Source organism: Perca flavescens, chromosome 7 (genome assembly GCF_004354835.1).
Source record: "Perca flavescens isolate YP-PL-M2 chromosome 7, PFLA_1.0, whole genome shotgun sequence".
Lineage (NCBI taxonomy): Eukaryota > Metazoa > Chordata > Actinopteri > Perciformes > Percidae > Perca > Perca flavescens.
Window position 1 is genome coordinate 17,813,371 of NC_041337.1, and position 20,040 is coordinate 17,833,410.

General features: G+C 39.2%; 3 protein-coding genes across 5 annotated transcripts; 2 read left to right on the forward strand and 1 right to left on the reverse strand.

The window, feature by feature from the left end:
- The first annotated feature begins 3,476 nt into the window (after positions 1 to 3,476).
- LOC114558367 (follitropin subunit beta) lies at positions 3,477 to 7,286 on the forward strand. 2 transcript variants are annotated; one of them, XM_028582323.1, is made up of 4 exons: positions 3,477 to 3,554; positions 4,426 to 4,602; positions 4,973 to 5,135; positions 5,460 to 5,876. In XM_028582323.1, exons 3-4 carry the CDS (start codon positions 4,974 to 4,976, stop codon positions 5,730 to 5,732), a joined length of 435 nt encoding a protein of 144 aa, XP_028438124.1. In that variant the 5' UTR covers positions 3,477 to 3,554; positions 4,426 to 4,602; position 4,973; the 3' UTR covers positions 5,733 to 5,876. The 2 variants fall into 2 exon arrangements, with proteins under 2 accessions (XP_028438124.1, XP_028438123.1); XM_028582322.1 differs by lacking the exon at positions 4,426 to 4,602 and having other exon boundaries at positions 3,484 to 3,554; positions 5,460 to 7,286.
- LOC114558355 (uncharacterized) lies at positions 6,529 to 9,382 on the reverse strand. Its single transcript, XM_028582307.1, has 3 exons — positions 9,311 to 9,382; positions 7,698 to 8,915; positions 6,529 to 7,587 (listed from the first exon to the last, which is right to left on the reverse strand). Exons 2-3 carry the CDS (start codon positions 7,965 to 7,967, stop codon positions 7,129 to 7,131), a joined length of 729 nt encoding a protein of 242 aa, XP_028438108.1. The 5' UTR covers positions 7,968 to 8,915; positions 9,311 to 9,382; the 3' UTR covers positions 6,529 to 7,128.
- Positions 9,383 to 10,293: 911 nt separating this feature from the next.
- slc25a55b (solute carrier family 25 member 55b) lies at positions 10,294 to 15,669 on the forward strand. Of its 2 annotated transcripts, XM_028582301.1 has the most exons (10): positions 10,296 to 10,513; positions 11,588 to 11,695; positions 12,253 to 12,378; positions 13,480 to 13,535; positions 14,305 to 14,395; positions 14,476 to 14,594; positions 14,708 to 14,903; positions 15,005 to 15,162; positions 15,265 to 15,340; positions 15,427 to 15,669. In XM_028582301.1, exons 2-10 carry the CDS (start codon positions 11,673 to 11,675, stop codon positions 15,584 to 15,586), a joined length of 1,005 nt encoding a protein of 334 aa, XP_028438102.1. In that variant the 5' UTR covers positions 10,296 to 10,513; positions 11,588 to 11,672; the 3' UTR covers positions 15,587 to 15,669. The 2 variants fall into 2 exon arrangements, with proteins under 2 accessions (XP_028438103.1, XP_028438102.1); XM_028582302.1 differs by lacking the exon at positions 11,588 to 11,695 and having other exon boundaries at positions 10,294 to 10,513.
- The last annotated feature ends 4,371 nt before the right edge of the window (positions 15,670 to 20,040 follow it).

Here is a 20,040-nt window from a genome sequence, read left to right on the forward strand (position 1 = left end):
AAGTCAGAGAATATTCCAATATTTTCAAACAGTACTGATATAAACAAACCTGCATCCAGCATCAGCACCTTCTGTCTAGTTTTAGTTTATATATTAATATATCAATCTGGGAGCAGGTTCAATGCCTGTGTTTTAAATTCTGATGGTGGGAGGAACCCTTTGCATGGAGGATCATGAAGTGTGCAATTTAATTTCAGACATGCTTATGAATAACATTAGAATAACATTTAGCACAGATAATATTAATTTAACCATCAAGTGACGGTGGGGATTCAACACAAGGACACAGCTGCAGCAGGTGAAATGCATTAGTACAACTAATACTACTACTACTAATAAAACAGTCAAACTCACAACTCAGTTGGAGTATCGCTAAGAATTATGGGTTACATATCCCTAATTGGCAGGACTACTACTGCACCAGGAGCTCTTTAAAGAATTATGGACCCTTTATCCCCAATTGTGTTCGGTAAACATGTTCATTGACTATTTTGTGAGAGAAATATCTGCGGGCACGTGGCCACTTACATTAAGAACAGATAGGAATAATGGGAGCATTAATGGATTAAAAAAAGGAGGGCATCACCTTTTCACTCAGGTAGAGACAGAAACATGTGAGTGTTGACCCAGCATCAGCCAAATGAGAACACTTTTAACTGAACCAACTCAAAGGGTGGTCCAAAAATGTATGATTTTTGAATCAGTAAAATAGCAACATGATCACTGATAAAGGCTGCTTAAATATAATCACCTGATTGCGGGGACTGTGTGATAAGTTTACTTTTAAAAAGACAAAAGGTGCCTATAACTTTGCTTCCCCTATAAATGAAAAATAGGGATTAATTTGATGCATTTGCTCCACTTGCTCCATTGCTCAGCTGTCTATGACCTCCAAACTTAAAAAAGTATCTTGGGGCTATGCCAATAACCCAACAGGAAGTCGGCCATTTTGAATTTAGTATTTTTGGCCATTTACAGGCACTATACTTCTCCTAGCAGATTAACCCGATCTACATTAAATTTGACTAGTGAAGAACTTCACAATGATATAAACAATACAAGACAACCAATACAATACTTAACAACCACATAGCCATTTGTCTGATTTTTTTTTTTTACCCTTATTAAGGGTAAGACTGCTCTGCCGACTACAAATCACAGAAGCCACTATGTGCCACCTTTTTTTATTTAGCTGTAGCCTACGTTTGCACTTTCATATAAATAGCTGACAGTGCTTATCAACTTGACTGGGTAATTCAGGTAAATGTATGGTAATTGTTATTCAATATTCCTTTTTTAGTTTCTTGCTTAAAATAGCCTTTGATAATTGGTTTTAAATTTAGTTGGGATGGTCCCAAAATTAATATATTTTTATTTAATTGTGCACTTAGATGTTGTAATAAGACAAATCAAAGAAAACTGTTAAATGAAGATTCATGAACTGTATGAAACGTGACTTGGTGGTATTGTGACCTGTTGATATTGTGACCTGTTGACCTGTTGGCATGGTCCCTATAAAACAAAAATGGGTCATGTTTCTGTCTGATCCAGTTCCAGGGCCTTATCGGAGCGTGTAGAGTTACCCGTACAGTATGCTCTGAAACAGAAAGCCACAGAATTAAAACCTCAAACTAATCAGATTATATGGTGTTTGTGTGTATATACTAATTAACCTGTCACTGTATTTAATGTATTTCAGAATAGATTCACATCAATTGTCTTAAAGAAGCCTGATTTGTATTTATGTTGACCATGTAAATTATATATATATATATGAGAGCAGGAGCAATTTTGCTGGTGGGAGTAACCCTTTGTTTGTATTGAGGATCATAAAGTTTGCAATTTCATTTCATACATGATGATACAATTATTAGAACAAGATTCAGCACAGATACATTTAGTTTCCATTGAGTGATGACAAGGATTCAACACAAGGAAACAGCTGCAGCAGGTAAAATACATTAAGTACTAGTAGAACTACTCCTACTACTACTAAAACAATCAAACTCAGAACTCTTAAGTTTGAGGAGCATTGTTAAGAGTTATGGGTTACATATCCCTAATTGGCAGGACTACTACTGCACCAGGAGCTCTTTAAAGAATTATGGACCCTTTATCCTCAATTGTGTTTAGTAAACATGTTTATTGACTACTTTGGGAGGGACAGATGTGAGGGCACATGGCCACCCACATTAGAAACAGATATAATACAGAATAATGGGAGCATTAATGGCTTAAAAAAGGAGGGCATCACCTTTTCACTTAGGAGACAGAAACAGGTGAGTGCTGACCCAGCATTAGCGGAAAGGGAAAACAGAAATTTTTTTTCAAAATGTGTCTAAATTTGATAACTCTTTTTAAACCAATTTCCTTGTTTATTTATTAATATTTTTATTATGTAGATATTGACAGATGTATCTGTTTTTTTATTTTCACAGTTGATCATATTTTTATTACTGATTTCTCAGTTGATTATTTGTTCAACTTATCATTAAGTGGCACAAATAGCCATTCATGCTACTAAATAAGTGTCTTATGTACATTTCCCCAATTTGCTTACACTCATTTGTCTTGAAGGTGTCACTTTTAAAAGGGGAATCACTTTCAGTAATTTTGGCGCACCTCATAACCTACAAATGAAATCAAAACACGTGTATAGTAGGCAGACTTCCCATGATCTAAATCATGTGGAATCAACCACATGGATCAGGTTTGACCAGCCGCACACGTTTAAGGGCCGGGGCTGGTGTTGTATTTTGTTGCTGTTTTTACAGATATTGTCTGGCAGAACCTGACATTAACATGACCCCCCCGCCCCCATTCGCCTGCATGCCAAATGGTTGAGCCCATATTCTTCAATATGACCTGCGAAAATAAACACTGTACATTCATGCACACACACTGAACACACCCACATACTCTCTCTACTCCTGTGTTTTGAGACCACTCTTAAATCTAAACATTGTAGATGACATGTGATTTCTGGAATGATGTTGTAGACTAAAGTCTAATGGGGCAAGCGGGGTGGATCAGGGTTTCCATAAAAGAGGATGGACACCCTTGATCTTTTCAGATATTCACAAAGGAGAGGAACAGGGCAGAATTGGGGAACTGAGTGGACACAACGAGAGGAAGAATCCAGACACATAAAGATCATCTCATTTGAAAAAGAGAGCACAGATTTATTGGATTATTAGATTGGATTGGAACTGAAATAATTTAATCTGCAATCAAATCCTTTACACTTAAATGCATATTGTCGTCATTGGGCATCTCTGTAGGCCTAATTGCATGAACGACATAATGTCAAGGTGTGTTTTCTTTCTTCAATTTAGGTTTGCTTGAACTTTAAAAATATATTATTGTTGTGTAGCAGGTTGATTGGTCGCAGGTGGTTTCAATCACACTCACTCTCTCTGGACCAATCAGGAAGTAACTGCATGCTATATAGGCAGGGGGTTTGACCTCTTGACACTCTTTACTCTTTGTTGCTGGAAGCACATTTTCCCTCTGGGTCCTTTCGCGTTCGCGGTGCAGTCACGGTTGTGCAACAGGTGATGCAGTGTTTTTATTTGTGTGTTACCTAAAGTCCTCGGTTGTGTTGGGATGGGCATTACAGCGTGCATTGTCTTTTGTAGTGTCTCCCTGTTACAAACCCGATCTTTCCTTTTAACGGAACCGGGTTGAGTGTTGCTGCTGGTAGGTTGGACAAATCTTTCTCCTCTTTGAATATTTTAATGAATGTTTAAGTAATCGGCCGTTGTATTGTAGGTTGTGTGTAGCTGTACTATCGACACTGTCGGTGTATTGGTGCGAAGCTTCCTGACATGTATGTATGTATGTATATCAGTGGCATCGCGTGCATTTTCTTTAATCATAAACAGTCACTGAATTTGGTTTGTTTGTGCACGCCAGGGTTGTAAAATTGCTTCGCTTACGCTGGTATCTGCACTAGCCCCTCCGTTCCCTGCCACGCTGCTGTTTTGTCTCAACTGATTTTTGTTTCAACCACTGTCAACGGGTTGTAACCACACGAGCTCACGCCAGGCTTTGAATGCCTCTACGCGCCTTTCAGCGCCAGGATCTGTTGCCCAAAGTGTCGGACAAGGCAGTATTTGAGTGATCGTGACACGGACGATAGTTTAGCCTTTCTTTGGCTTGCCTGTGCTTACTAATGTGTATGGAGATTGGGGTTTATGGGTTTATTTGTTAAATTATGATTTAAGTGATTTTTGGTTAATTTCTATTTCTCTTAAGTTCTGATAAATACTTTATTTGTTGAAACCTTTATGGTTTATTTGGTTGTTAGGCTCTAGGCAGCCATTAAGACACCTTTGCTGCCTGAGATTGAAGTTGTTTTTCATTTATTTCTGGTTTATTGATTAATTTTCCCCCTCCCAATAATTGGATGTACTTCTCCCACAGTTGCTGAGTGCCGAAGGTGGTGGTGTCGGTGTCCCCGGTGGTGGTGTCTCCCTCCCGTGTGCAGAGTTTTCCCCCATTTGGTTTATTTTAAGTTTTTCACCATAGTGTTTGTGTTCACGTGTGATTGGGGTGATCCTTCCCTGAGACCCCACATCCTTTGACCCTGTCCCTCCCCCGGTAAGGCCTCAGCACTTACTTCCCATATTTAGTAGGTTTGGTATTTTAAATAGTATTTTATATTTGATGTTTTAGTAATTAATACAATCATTGTTTTAACAGAACTACGTCTCTGGCTTCGTACATAAATCGAACCTGTGTGCTTTATGTATTTTGGGGATTTAGCTATTTAACTAGTCAAATCCTATGCTCGGGGTGAAATTCCCCGGGAGGCGTTGCCAGTGTCTTCCTTGGGTCTGGGTGTTGAGCGGGCCAAAAAGGCGCTCCACACTAAAAACAGTCCCACTCGCCACAGTTGCAATATTATTCTGAGTGCATCTATTGTTTTCTGTAGTTTTCAGCGTGACTGTCTCACTGTCTACACTTTCAGCATGGGTTCGTTAGTGGTGAAATGCATGCTGCTGTGTGCATTGATGCATGGAGCGGTGTGTGCCTGCATGCTGAAGAATCACACCATATGGATTGAGAGGCAAGACTGTGGCCAGTGTGTGGCCATCAACACTACCATCTGCAGCGGCTACTGTTACACACATGTAAATACACACACTCACACTGTTCGTGGCTCTTCATCTGAACATTTTGTTCAAGATGCAAAATAGTGAGGTTGATGTGATGCACATGATTAAAAACATTTGATCTAACATACTGCAACGTACTGAATCCCTGATTTTTGATATGCTGTAGGCTAAGTTCACTAGGCTATGTGGATCAAAATGAAATTTTTTTTTTTTGTTGGGTCTAGATACGTTGTGCAAGTAATATGGGTAAAGGTGTGATAATATATTGTAACACATTTATTGACACACACCCCAACTTGTGTAACCAGTCCTTTTTTTTTTTTTTTTCCCCCTTTTTAGGACACCAATTTGAGGGGACGGCTCGGGAGGAGTTTCCTGATCCAGCGCAGCTGTGTTCCTCTGTCCTTGGTGTACCGAGCCGCCCATGTGCCAGGCTGCCCTCAGGATGTCAGCCCTCAGCTGTTTTATCCTGCGGCCAACCGCTGCAGCTGCAGGCGCTGCGACACGCGCACACATCACTGTGTTCGCGACAGCCGGATCCCTAATGACCGGTGCACCGTGACCCTTGGCGATGTGAAGAACCAGACGCCGCCCTCTGTGGGAACCTGCTAACCAAATGCACATGCACGCTAATGCGACAGCAGGACTTTCTGCTGCAGGACTTTCTTCTGTCACTGTTGTGCATCTCAGCTCCTCATGTTGTTTTCTCTAGTTCGTTTGGCAATGTAGGCTATTGCTATAAAACACTATGTTGAACATGTATTTAACTTTATTAGGAAAATTGTGTAAATTAATCTAGGACAATGAATATACAAGCAACAGATGAGTGCACAATACGTGTATTTCCATATTAGGGTGTTTCTTCAACTACAGGCACTTTTTGGCCTTGTGAACTTGAGGGGAAGAAAGTGTTCAAATCAAAACAGTTTAATATAACTAGTCTAGTTTGATGATCCATAACAGAGCGCACTTACATTATAAGACAAATTGGTGTTTTATTACATTTTCCGATCTGCACTGAACAAATGTCATTTCCATCACATGTAAATATTTGATTATTTAAAAATATTATGATATACATAATTGCTTAACAGTGTAAGATCACTTTAACAGTTTTACCATTTTATACCTATATTGCAGTTATCATAGATTTGTGGATTAAGTAAATTAATTGTAATGAGGCCCAAACAAAGTTTACATCCACCACCACCTGAAATATAATATTGGGTTGGTTGGATAAGTTTCAGAAAAATGACTACTTGTGTTATTACATTAAGTGGAACATTATCCCATAAACTATGCAGAAGTTTTTAATGAGTGATTAGAATTTTGTAAATATTTGAAAAAAAAAGTTGAGGTGGTGGAAATGACTGGGTGTTGTAGAAATGACAATGAATGGACGTCCATGTAGAAAACCAGAAGACATTTATTTGAAACGTTCTGAAGCAGACAATTCCATTTAACAAATCATTAGTCATTAGTCTGTTTGGTTCCATAACCAGATGAACGGTTAGTCTTACTGTAAACAACTTTAACCACATCACATGAAAAAATTTAAGTTCCGCATAAATGCAAATTGTAAAATTGTAACATTCCAATTGGTTAGATGAACACTGTTTTGAATTTTGGAATACTTAAAACACCTAAACTTTAGTCATGTCAATGCATTGTAACATGAACTATAAAGCATCTAGAGCATGCACACGCTGTGTGTGAGTGAGTTTGGTGTTGTAAAATTCTAATCAGTCTCTTAGATGAACACTGTTCTGAAGAAAACATTTAAAAGACACCTTAAACTATATATCAATTATTATATAACATGAACTGTAAAGCATCAAGGGCTGTGCGTGCATGAGAGAGAGAGAGAGAGATTGAGAGAGAAGTAAGCATGTAGGTTTGACCAGAGGGCAATTATGGTGACCAGACGGTATGTGTGTGAGAGATAATGTGCATGAAAGTGAGGTAGTGTGTGTGAGAGAGAGAGAGAGAGAGAGGGTGGCAATGTGATTCAAGGCCAAATCTTGCAGATTTCTTTCCAAACTTCCGTCTTAATCTCCTTGTGCCGTTTTGTCACTGGTACGGGCTCAGGGATGAGGCCTATTATATCCATCGGTTGGTACCAGATGACATCATCTCTCAGTGGCCAATAAAAGCGATTGATCCCAATACCGGTCATTGTTTTCACTTGAGCACCACTGTATAACTCAACATTCTGAATAATACCTGGGTACACATCTCCATCATACACCACTGCACACCACTGACCGATAAGACCATCATGCAAGTCCAAAATTGGTTGCAGACCTCCATCTTGGGATGTGACAGGAAGTGTACTGGTTGTGGGGGTAGCTTCATCCCATGGCTGAAACCTGACCGTTTCTGGTGTGAAACAGTTGCAATCGTTGGGTGCAGAGCAAAAACAACTAAGAATCCTCCATGACATCTGGCTTGGAGAATGAGAGGTGATCTGCAAGGAGATTAAAAAAAGTCTGTCAGAGCATTCAATTAATCATAACTTGTGTTAAGAAACAACAGCAAGACCATAAAATGTATAAAGAAACAACAGCGAGACCATACCTGATGAATTTTCATCGTGCCACGAATTGTCTGTAATTCAGATGGAACGTGAACATCCATTGCCTCAACGGCATCTGGCTCAATATAGAACAGCTCTGTGGCAGACTTTTGCTGCTTAAGCTCCTCAAGCAGTACTCGTGCATCTGGAATGTCCTTCCCTCTTGCAATAAGATCATCCGCTCTTCTCTTCACCGCCGCTCCAATCCCATCAGCTGGGCCTTTGCCGTGGCCAGCCTCTAAGAAATTCCAGGTCACCCTTTTCCAACCCATTTGGTAAGGAACATTGGTGAGGAGGGAAAAGTTTTTTTTTGAGCGGTATTGCGTCGTTGGTCCATCACTGACCACATGAAGTGTGGTGGCAGTGGGATGTTGTTCTCTCAAGTAAGTTAGCACGTGGGTTAGATGTGCCCATATTGCTGAGGGATCGTGGCGAAAAGAAGAGCTGATTGAGCATAAGAACTTTACATCCTTCCAGGTGTAGGCCAAAGGTGAAGCCAAATTCTGTTCTAGCCATTTTCAGTAAGCGATACATCTTGAGGATCTTTCCTGCCATTATCTTCGAAATAAGTTGTTTTTCTCTCTCGGGGGACAGATTTTCATATCTGTCTCTCAGCTAGGCAAGAAGAGCATTATGGAAAAAGTTCTTCTTAGAGTGTGTGGTGGTGTTGCCATCTGCTTTTTTGACTTGGAGTTTGGGGAGTCAGCCTGCTTCACTTTCTTCATTAATCGGTCATACCGTTTACGGTACCTCTCTGCCTTCTGCAGAGCCTTCCCAAGCTTAACATGGCTTTCATGCAATGCTGCATAAACTTTTGAACGGTTTCTTAGAACCTTTTTCCTTCCCCTTTGTTTTTGACTTAAACGTTGAGCAGAGGGTGATGGTGAGGTTGGTGAGGGTGGTGTGGAAGGTGGATCAACATCATGTTCTAGCTGCACAGAATCTGGAGAGTTTGGTGGTGTAGTGGTAGAAAGGTAGGCCTGTACCTTAAGAGCTTTGTTCATTTTCTCCCGATAATTTCTTTGATTGGTTCTCTATTGTCTCCTTCTTTTGCGTTGTTCTCGCTTTGACAAATCTGCAATTGGCTTTACAACCCCTCTTTCTTTTTTCCTCATGTATCTCTCCCTGTCTCTCTTCAATCGCTCTTCATATTTGACAGGGTCCTCTTTTAGTCTGTCCCTATAGGACTGAGACCTTTCTGCCGTTGACTTCCGCGGCATCTTAAAAATAGATGAAAAGGCATATCAACAAATATACATTTGAATAAATACATTAGCATTGTACATTTCAATAAATAAAATATACATATGTAGCCACACAATCTATAAATTGCACCTTGTAAGCATAAATGTCATTTCCACCACACGTTTGTCATTTCCACCCAAGAAGGTAATGTGTTGGAAATGACGGTGGTGGAAATGACAATCCTACAATATTTTGTAAAAAAGTCCAAGCTAGTATTACAGATTAGCTATGAATTGGTAGCTAGCATTGCATGCATGCAAAATACATCTATTTATATTAAAAAATCTATTTATTTACAAACTCAATTGATGTTACGCTATGTTTGGAAATGACATACAATAAAAATATTTTCATGTCAAGCAATATTTACCTTGAGTTTTTTTCTCCAAGTGGGTGAAGAAATTCAAAATTTCCTCCATGTCAGACATGTGCTGTGATGTCATTGTTCATCTCCATAGAAACAACCCAAACAATCTTTCATAAAAACATTTTAAAGGGACATTACAGCGTTGTGGTGGAAATTACGGCAATACTGTGGGACAACTACATTTTGTATATAAAATCACATTAATAGTTGTCTGACCTTAAATACCACAATTATGTTTTGATTATTTTACTGATACTTTATTCAGTCATATAAAAAAAAAATAGATAAATCATTTTTTTACACTTATTTTTCATTATTGAAGATCAGAAGTCTGGGTGTGGGACAAGCACAAAACAGCAATATTTGCATCTATAATGATGTTTAAAAAGGTGAAAAAATCATCGTAGACTACCAGTAAAAAGTTCCTAAAGTACTTTCATTGTAAAGTTAACTATGAAAGTGTGAATTTTTCAAAATTAAATGTTTTTCCTAAAATATGATCAAAGGACATGAAAGTGCCCGTAGTCTAAGAATTGCCCATTAAAGAAAGTCTAATATGATGTTCAGTTTGGGAGGAGAATTTGTTCATTTAAGTAAATTTACCAGGGTTTCTGGAGGGTTTCACTCTACTGGGAATACTTGTTGTACTTGTTTGCACAAAGTTGCCAATAGGCCTTTTTTCACATGTTGACATGTCATAGTAGGAAAAGCACAGTTCTATTAAACACCATTAATGATGGCTGCATTCCACTTAGGAGAGGCCCTGGTATTGTGCATGCTGACTCCCTGAAACAGCTTACTGGGACACTTGATGGAATTGAGCCATCGTTAAGTCAAAAGTCTGCTGTGAAAAAGCCCTATGCAAATTTCTCACAAAAAAGCCACAGGTGTAACTCTTACACTAATTATGACCGTGATGAGTCATTAATTAATGTGGCCTAATCAGTTAAAGCTGTGTCTGCCAACACTGTGAGAAACTTTCAGGAAAAGTTGCATCATGATGTGATATGAAGGTTCCTGAGACGAGTTGGCCCATCCCACTTTACAAATACTACACTCTTTTCATTGGCCAAGACGTCAGGTCTGAAACGCCCCTGGCTGCTTCACGCGCTTCCTTGCTTTTTCCGTTCATTCGGTCAGCCCTGCAGCGGTGCGGAGGGACATACAGAAGAACTTCTAAAGCAGCACCTAATCTTCCATTTTAAGGTGGGTCATGCGTGCTATTACCGAGACATACCGTAATTATGTTTCATTCGAATACATTGACATCTTTAAGCTTTCCAGTTATCCTAATCAGTAGGCCTATATGCTACTGTAGCCCAGATGTAACGTTGGCCAATTAAAGTAGCAGGGCAGGTGTGCAAAATGCGCAACTTTTGGTTTAGTGTAGACTTATCCGTGTAAAATGTTGGGACATATTCTGTGTCCCGTGGAGTCCTGTGTCCTGAATAGAAGTTCCAGCTAGGCTTTGCTACTAGCTGTTACCATATGGGTGTTACCTTGTTATAGGTACACCAGTTTTCAATTGGCGAAATTGATGCTAGCACTCAATATATGGTCATACCATTAAGTCTTCTAGTCTTTTTAATTTTCACCATAGGCTAATAACTTGTATTCTAGTGCAAACTTAGATTGGATTTATTTGTCATGTTGTATGTATGTTAGCTGTGGATGTTGGTTTGCTTGAGTTTTTTGTCTAGTAATATTTTCCTGTCTTTTATTGCACTGATCAGGAGTAGTGCTCTAAATTTAATTGTATTCGGTCAAATGACAAATGCTTCCTATTCTACATTTCTATTATTTCTAGTTTTTAGTTATGAATCTGTATGAAATTAAGCAGACATTGTATGTTAGAACTTTTTGCACATCATCTAACATGTCAGACTCTTTTTGTCAGACTTTTTTTTTTTTTTTTTTTTTTTTTTTATACTTTTTCAGTTACAAAACAGTGGGAAACATATATATAACTAACATGTCAGACTCTTAACGCAAACCATTTGACTGCTACAAATTTTATTTGATGGTAGATAAATAATGAATGAATTAGAGTTTTGCAACTGGAACTTATTCCCTCACACATTAAGCATGTTTATCCATAAAAGCTACTTGGCTTGTGGTGGTTTGACTTTGGTCTGGTGATGACTACTGACCCTGGCCTATTTCTTGGCTGGTGGTGCAGTGGGTGGAGAGTAATGTCAAATTTATCCCTGGATCTGGAGGGCTGGACTTGCGTCTCTCTATATATTACCCTGAGCTTCTTTCTACTCTTGCCTTGCTCAGTGTCTCTCGGGGACTCCCAGCCTGCTCTCCCTCTGCGGCCTCCTTTTGTGCTGACCAACTTTTGCACTCAAAACAACAAAGAACCATGGCACAGCAACAGCAGATTAGGTATGAACCAGCTCTGTCCAATCAGGATACAGGAACCATGGAACATAATACAGCAAATAGAGCAAGATACAGCATGTAGAGCAAAATAGGAATAAAGCATGTTTTGGTTATTTAATTCAATTAATTTAATATAGTGAACAGTTATAGTTTGCCATAATAGAAATCTTAGGATGGGTAATGTTTCCTGCATATGTGTGTATGTTTGACTTACTCTGTCGACAAGTTATTTTTGGATGAGCAGATTCCCAGAGGCAGTCACTCTATTCCCAGTTCTGTTGCAATGCTAATGCCTCACATACAAATGCGCACACACACACACACACACACACACACACACACACACACACACACACACACACACACACACACACACACTTAAAACACTTAATGTCCTTAAGCTTGTGGTTTAGCCAACCAATCCTTGTACTGCTTCAGTTCAGTTTTAGCATATTATGCAACTTTACTTGACTGTGACACACCTTTGCGCCACTCGTTGAAATTTTGTGAGAAAGGAAATGATTGTTATGCTCATGTCTGTTTCAACTTGTCTTCAACAGCCTCCCAGCCAAACTGATTAATGGAGGGATTGCAGGCATGGTCGGGGTTACCTGTGTGTTCCCAATTGACCTGGCAAAGACCCGCTTGCAGAACCAGCGCAGCGGGCAGCAACTCTACAAGAACATGTAGGAGTCAAACCCTGCCCTTTCTATTGATTTGAAATTGTAAACTTAATGAAATGCACATGCATACTGTTAATAGTCCTTTCTTACCGTGCAAGTTTTTTGCCAGTCGATTCATCATTCCCTTTCAGTGATACCTTTACAGGAAGGTTTTGCTCTGTGTAGATTTCCCGTTAAGCTTGACAAACTGAGCTCAGCAAAGGCTTATGGACCCAAAAGATTCTCATTTATTTAGTAATCCCTTTTTTGTGAATACATTCATAATCAACATACGGTAGTGTTCATACATTTATGAACCCATGCTAAAGTTGACTTAAAAAGATAAATACAAAAAATCATATTTGGATATTGATCTTAATACCTTTTTTAAATTTAAAAAAAATTTGGAAAAATCCAGCCTTTAAGGACACCAATTTTCTTTGTGAATGAATAATGTATTGTAAATAAGGGTTCTTCCTTAAAATACAGGGGACATAAGTAGACACACCCCTATGTTAAATTCCCATAGAGGCAGGCAGATTTTTATTTTTAAAGGCCAGTTATTTCATGGATCCAGGATACTATGCATCCTGATAAAGTTCCCTTGGCCTTTGGAATTAAAATAGCCCCACATCATCACATACCCTTCACCACCTAGAGATTGGCATAGTTTTATTTCAGTTAGCCTAATAGCTGGTTTGATTTGCATTGAGAGATGATTTTTATGGAAAGTACCCCATGCCAATCTCTAGGTATGGTGAAGGGTATGTGATGATATTTTAATTCCAAAGGCCAAGGGAACTTTATCAGGATGCATAGTATCCTGGATCCATGAAATAACTAGCCTTTAAAAATAAAAATCTGCCTGCCTATATGGGAATTTAACATATGATTTTATTTTTGTATTCCTCTTTTTAGTCAACTTGAGCATGGGTTCATAAACTTATGAGCACCACTGTATATAACCATCTCCTTGTATAAAGGCTCTTCCCATGACACATTTTCATTTCCAAGCGCTGGTTGTGTTGTATTATATTCACTTAATTATATTATGCATAAACAAGAAGTGTTTCCTATAGTTTGCATAACTAATCCATTTCTTGTTTGTTTTTTTCCTCCTTTTAGGATGGATTGCTTAATAAAGACAGTTAAATCTGAAGGCTACTTTGGCATGTACAGAGGTAAGACTAGTAGAGGTGTGAATCTTCACTGATCTTTCGATTACAATTATGTCTTCAATTCAATATCACGATGCGCCAAATACATTTTTCTATTAAAGCCATGCAGGATATTTAATTCATAGCTTTTCAAGCTTCAAAAGTGCTCTAATACTAAATAAATTGGATACATAAAACTACAGCACTGAGCACATAGCACTTCCTGAATGTGCAAAACATAACCGAATATGTAAACAGAAATGTTGTTAGGCCTACATTAAATTGTAAACCGAAATAATCGATTATGAGCCTGCCGATTATCGTTGCAGCATCGTCCATGTCCACGATTTGATGCATCGATTATTTGATTAATAAAAATAAATGAATTTTTTAAAAGATGTGCCTGAATAGTCTCCATAAAGAGAATATCAAGGATATCCTATCAATGTTTTTGAGATCTGTGATATACTTTGGCCTAAACCAAACTACCAATTTAATCAGATTCTCAAAGGATATTTTTCTTATGTCAAGTTTCTTTAATTTTTTTTTCCATGCTGTCATGTCTCAGTGCTTTGATCAAATTATATGTAAATTGGTGAATCAGTGGTTCATCTTGTAAAACCGTGACCACATAACTGACTTCACAGAAGCAATGGACATTTTATGCCTCACATAAACCATTGCTGCTTTATCTGATTGACTTCTGTGATGTGGAATTCATTTCTTTTACCGACATCTTGCTGTATTCCCAATGTTTCATTAGAATTAAGTGTGCCAATGCTTGTTATTGCAGGTGCTGCAGTAAATCTCACCCTAGTAACTCCAGAGAAGGCCATCAAACTAGCTGCTAATGATTTCTTCCGCCACCAGTTGAGCAAAGATGGGTGAGTATTAGCATTGAATAAGACAGCCTCCTGTACTGCAATGGAATTATTTATTTGTTTAACCACATCTTTGTCTTCAGTGGCAGGTTGACAGTAATCAAGGAGATGTTGGCAGGATGCTGTGCAGGAATGTGCCAGGTCATTATCACCACACCCATGGAGATGCTTAAGATCCAGTTGCAGGATGCTGGCAGGCTAGGTAATTATAAGGAACTCCGCAGAATAGATTAACAGCTCACCAATAATGCTTTAGGATGTTCTTGTTAACCGCTTGGTGAAAAACTGTTAGAATATGTTTCCTTTGTCTGCCAGTGGCCCAGCAGAGGATGGTGCCCAGTGTAGTAACAACTCTGAAGATGGGGGGTACCAGTGCAGTTCTTAGCCGTTCCTACAACACCAACCCTGCACCTCAAGTCATGCGAGTGTCAGCCACACAGATCACCAGAGAGCTGCTGAGGACCAAAGGAGTCACAGGACTGTACAGAGGACTCGGGGCCACATTGATGAGGTAAAATGGGATTCCATGCCTGCTCTTGCTTAACTGGTTTTCCATCTTTATTCAACAGTCTCTTTATGTGGTTAACATGCTTTGTTTTGTTGCCTTTTCAGGGACATCCCGTTCTCCGTTGTGTATTTCCCTCTTTTTGCACATCTGCACCAGCTTGGCCAGCGTTCATCTGAAGACCAATCTGTGCCCTTTTATTGGTCCTTCATGTCTGGCTGCCTGGCTGGATCCATTGCTGCTGTGACTGTCAGCCCTTGTGACGGTGAGTGACTCAGTCTATGCAGATAATTGGTCACCGAACATTTTAAGTGGTTTCACAGTTTCAATAAATTCAACTATGATAAGCTTTGTATGTCTTGTGCAGTGGTGAAGACGAGGCTACAATCACTGAAAAAAGGAGCTAATGAGGAAACCTACAATGGAGTGGTGGACTGTGTCAGGTAAATTAGTCATACAGTCATCAAACATTATGCCTTGCCCTCACCAGAGTTTGCATGCTAACGCTGTGCTCACTCTTCCATTGCAGAAAGATCCTGAGAAAGGAGGGTCCCGCAGCGTTCCTGAAGGGGGCCAGTTGCCGGGCCCTTGTTATTGCCCCACTCTTTGGCATTGCACAGGTTGTGTACTTTGTAGGAGTTGGAGAGTTCCTGCTGGGGTACACACCCCACAACATTTACTCTGCATAAACAAGTTGTTTCCTAGTATTTCTGCTGCCTCATTAAATTACAGGCAGCTATGCCCTGGGCATAGCCATTGACCCAGCTCATTATTACTGTGTAACTTCTTTATTTTTGGAGGCTTTCTGAGTAAAATGCTAAAGTGACCAGAGAGGTGCCATTTTATTTCAAAATGGTTTCAAGTTATGCCTTTACCATGACTCTATCTTAGATTAAAACTTGCCTGTCAATGAGCTTCAGTGAAGATTATTGCGAGAACAGAACGGCCTTCCTCACTGTGGGACTTGATAGTCCAACATTGACGTCACTGTGGTCAGACTTGACTACTCCTGTGGTACCAAACCTTTCCCCCCCTGCTTTCTTAGGCTTAGTCCACATGTACACGGGTAGCGCAAACGAGTGCGTTGGCCTTTCGTCCACACGCAGTCAAACGGTGTTTTAGGTCACTGTAAACTGAGCTTTTGGGAAACTATGGCTAGGGTGAACTCTTTTAGAAACACTGTGTTGTTGTGTAGGGAAAACTGAGTTTTTGGCTTGTAACGTGAGCGTGTGCGCGGTTATCTTTTGTGAGGCGTCACAAATGAGGCGACATTTCTTGCAATGGCAGACGTGGCCAAAATAGTGCTGGAAACGGGCTGGTTAACTTGGCTTGGGTGAGTTCTAGCATTTATTCACCGACAAACTGTACATGCAATGCGCCTCTACGTCTTCTCCACAACTCACTCGCTAACACGTGGGCTGCAGATGCCGTTGTGTGCGCAACGTGCATGGTGTGGTTGTGACACTGTCTGTGCCGCTGTGTACGCGTACTATCATGTGGCACATGGGTGCAGAAGACAACAGTGCGCATTAGCTGTATAATGGCACTTCATCAGATGTCACTGCTACATAATCTAACACTGCACGACACAAACCTTGCCGCCAACATCGCTGGTCTTTTCCAGTAACATTTTTTTTTTTTTTTTTTCAGGCTTCTGATTGTCCAACATTTTTTTCTTCTTCTTTGCACTACTGGGATTTTCTCTTGCCTGTTGGCTCAGCAGTGCATGCGTATACGGGAGGGTGTATTTTTATTAGAACGAACAAAGGATAAACCCATTTTAAAAAAATACCAGTATACGTGGCGATTAGGCCTTAGATTTATCTTTTATCCTTAAATATGCTATATCAATTGCCCTTCACTGACTGCCTCTCTTTTTTTTTTTTTTTTTTTTTTTTTTTTTTTAAAGATTATTTTTTGGGGGCTTTTTCCCTTTATTATGAAGTGACAGTGGATAGACTTGAAAAGGGTGAGAGATGGGGGATGACACGCAGCAAAGGGCAGCAGGTCAGATTTGAACCTGTGCCGCTGCAGGACTCAGCCAACATGGGGCGAACGCTCTTACTGGGTGAGCTAGAGGCTGCCCCACTTCCTGTCCACTAGTATGCCATACAGTGATCCTGTGTTGTACTCATTTCCGTTACAAGGAATGATTTCCTTACGCTATTGTTTACCCATTCTGTTAATCTATACTGCTTTATAATTGGTTACAAGACTGTAGCTGACCATGGGTGCTTTCTGGTGTGTTTTTTCTAGAACAATTGGGGTTGAGGTATTTGGGTTTTCTACTAGGCACTGACTCACTGGCAGCATAAATATTACATATTTAACATGTAAGCTTGAACTCTGACTCAATAAGGCCTTCTCCAGTTAACTTTGGAGAGTTGCATTTTTTTTGTGGAGGATATGTTTGATGGTGGTAAACTAGTCTAATGATGGGCAGTACTTAATTAATGGGATTCAATGTGCTTTTGGGACCAAGTCTTATGGAAAAGGTGCAACTTAACGTAAACATAGCTACTTTCTCTAAGTAGACTGTGACTGGTCAGGTTTTCTTGTCAGTTAGAGATACAGGAACCCACACCAATGTGTCATGTTAGGCATTTAGAAGCAGAACAGAGTGAAACGTTGTGCTACGCTCGCCCTTTTCTGGAAAATATCACTGGTCAAAGTACTTTCAAGAGTTTTATGTAAATATGTGTACGGTTTCAACCAGTTCAGTAGATTATTTATTTTTCAGAGATAGGTTTTTAAATGCTGAATAAATATTTGTAAATGCAGTGTTTTACTTGTGTTATTTGTGCTGTATATCCTGAGGAATTGCATATTCAGTCACTTATTCTCGGGTGGGGCTGGTGGAAATAACAGCAGGTTGACTGTAGATGGTGTCAAACCTTTTCTGATGCAAGCTTAAAATGTGTTACCATGCTCCGCTACGCACACTGGCAGGAAAAATGCTCATGCTGCACCAATGGGGTAACTGTATCCTGGGGAGTCCTGGAGCCTCTGCTGCATCACACGCATAACTAAATATTCAGCTGTCCTTGAAGCTCAAGTGCAGAAAGATGAAACTCATGCGACTAAACCTGGAAGCCTCTTTAATCAGCGGATATATCTAATACAATCAGCTGGGAAGATATATATATATATATTTTACTGTGATGTGTGTTGAAGGGATTCATTTTTACATGTGTTCCCTTAAAAATGAATAAGTGTGTGTTTTTCTAATGCCAACACTGCACCGTCTCAAAGCAAGATCTGATAAAATAATACGGTGCATAAACTATGTTTTGAGGTGTGGAGTTATTTGAATAATTTTTATTTTTTTCATTACTGGAAAGGACTGGAAGTGTGTGGACTTGCTGGTATATTTTTAGGGCCTGAAACCAAGCAGCCAGTGGAGGTTGGGACTAAGGCTGTGTGGAATGGTGGTGTCTGATGCTGCTATCATGATTTAGAGATGTTTTTGGTGACGAGAGATTTAACAAGTTATATAAAATAACTCGAAACAAATGCAGAAATACTTCAAAAAGTCAAAAACCTTAGACAAAGACATGCTTTTTTCGCTTAGCACCCCACCTTTTGAACCTTTTTATTTTTATTTTTTTTTTTATTTTTTTTTAAATAAAGAAATCATGTTAAGTTATATGGACAGCTTTGCTGAGTAAAACACACAACCCCCTCAAGTCTGGAACATAAACTGATATTCAAAGACCTGTTTTGTCTTTCTTTTTTTATTAGCAAAGTCATCCAAATGACCTAGTAAACATGCTAATTAGGCCCTAAAAGAGACCATTTGGTGTGTTGTCGCATCATTTTAATTACTAATCTGTGTCAGTTCCTGTAAAAGATTACTAGATTTCAGTATAACAGTAAATAACTATACACTGATCTCAGAAAGTGTAAACCTCTGTGATGAAATAATACCCAGAAAACCATGTAGAACTTTGAAAGCTTTATTAAACTTAAAACACCTACTTCCTGAGAAGCCTGGAATGGAATTAAAATAAATTAACACAATCAACTATGAAAGGCTCAACTGGGTACACAGTGTGTCTCTTTTTTTATGTGCACGGTACATTTCATCTCCAGATTTGCACAACTATAATTGAGTAACATAACAGCTTTTTGTGGATTGGGTTGCACTAAACTGTTCCTAGTTCATCCTGTTTTAACTCCACAGAGTGACAGTGAAGTGTCTCATCAATCCTCAGAGTAAACACTGTCTGCTGGAGTGGTGAGAAAGCCTTGGTGGCTTGGTCACATTACATTGAAATCTGTAAATAAAAAATAAGAGAATGACCAGGGCCCGTGTTCCACATAGCCTGATTATTCTTTTATGACCAAGAGACTTTTAAAATAGTTGGCAGACAAATTGTTGCTTTTACCACTTCAGCTCTCTTGACAATGAAGACACAGTCGAGTTTGACACCGAAACAATAATGGCAAGTCTAATGTGTGTGACAATTAATTGCAGTCCAACTCTACAAACATATGTACATCTTTTGCTACGTTCAAACAGCCCATTGTTCAAAAATAGCTCGTTATCAAAGAAAGGCACATTAAGAAGCTGTTTTAGTTGCGTTGATTTGCTTTGACTATTGCACTGTCATGACTACATGAACACTGTACAACTACTGCAAGCCTCTGTCTACACACAGCATGTTAAATCGTAACTATCACATCAACCACAAATAATGTACAACTACAGAAAACTCACACATATTTACATACCAGAGTCCCGTAATAAACCCAACAGTGGCCTGATTGAACCTGGATCAATGGAAGTGATTCCAGATGGGCATGTCTGTCCAATCCTCTTATCTGCCGAGATTGATGAGATGTGAGGAATACAGGGGTTATTTCTCACTTTTTGTTTTGTTGTGGGTGGTGTACTTTTAAGGCACAGAGGGGAAAAGAGATGGAGATAGGAAAAGATCAAAGGCCTGGCTTGGATAATCAAATTCCACAGCCCCACTGCCTATTCTAGCATATATTTAGCCTGTCCACATGACTTTTTGACATACAGTCAACAAAGACTCGAGGATACTCTCTTAGGTAAGAGAGATCCTAATATATATATATATATATATATATATATATATATATATATATATATATATATATATATATATATATATAT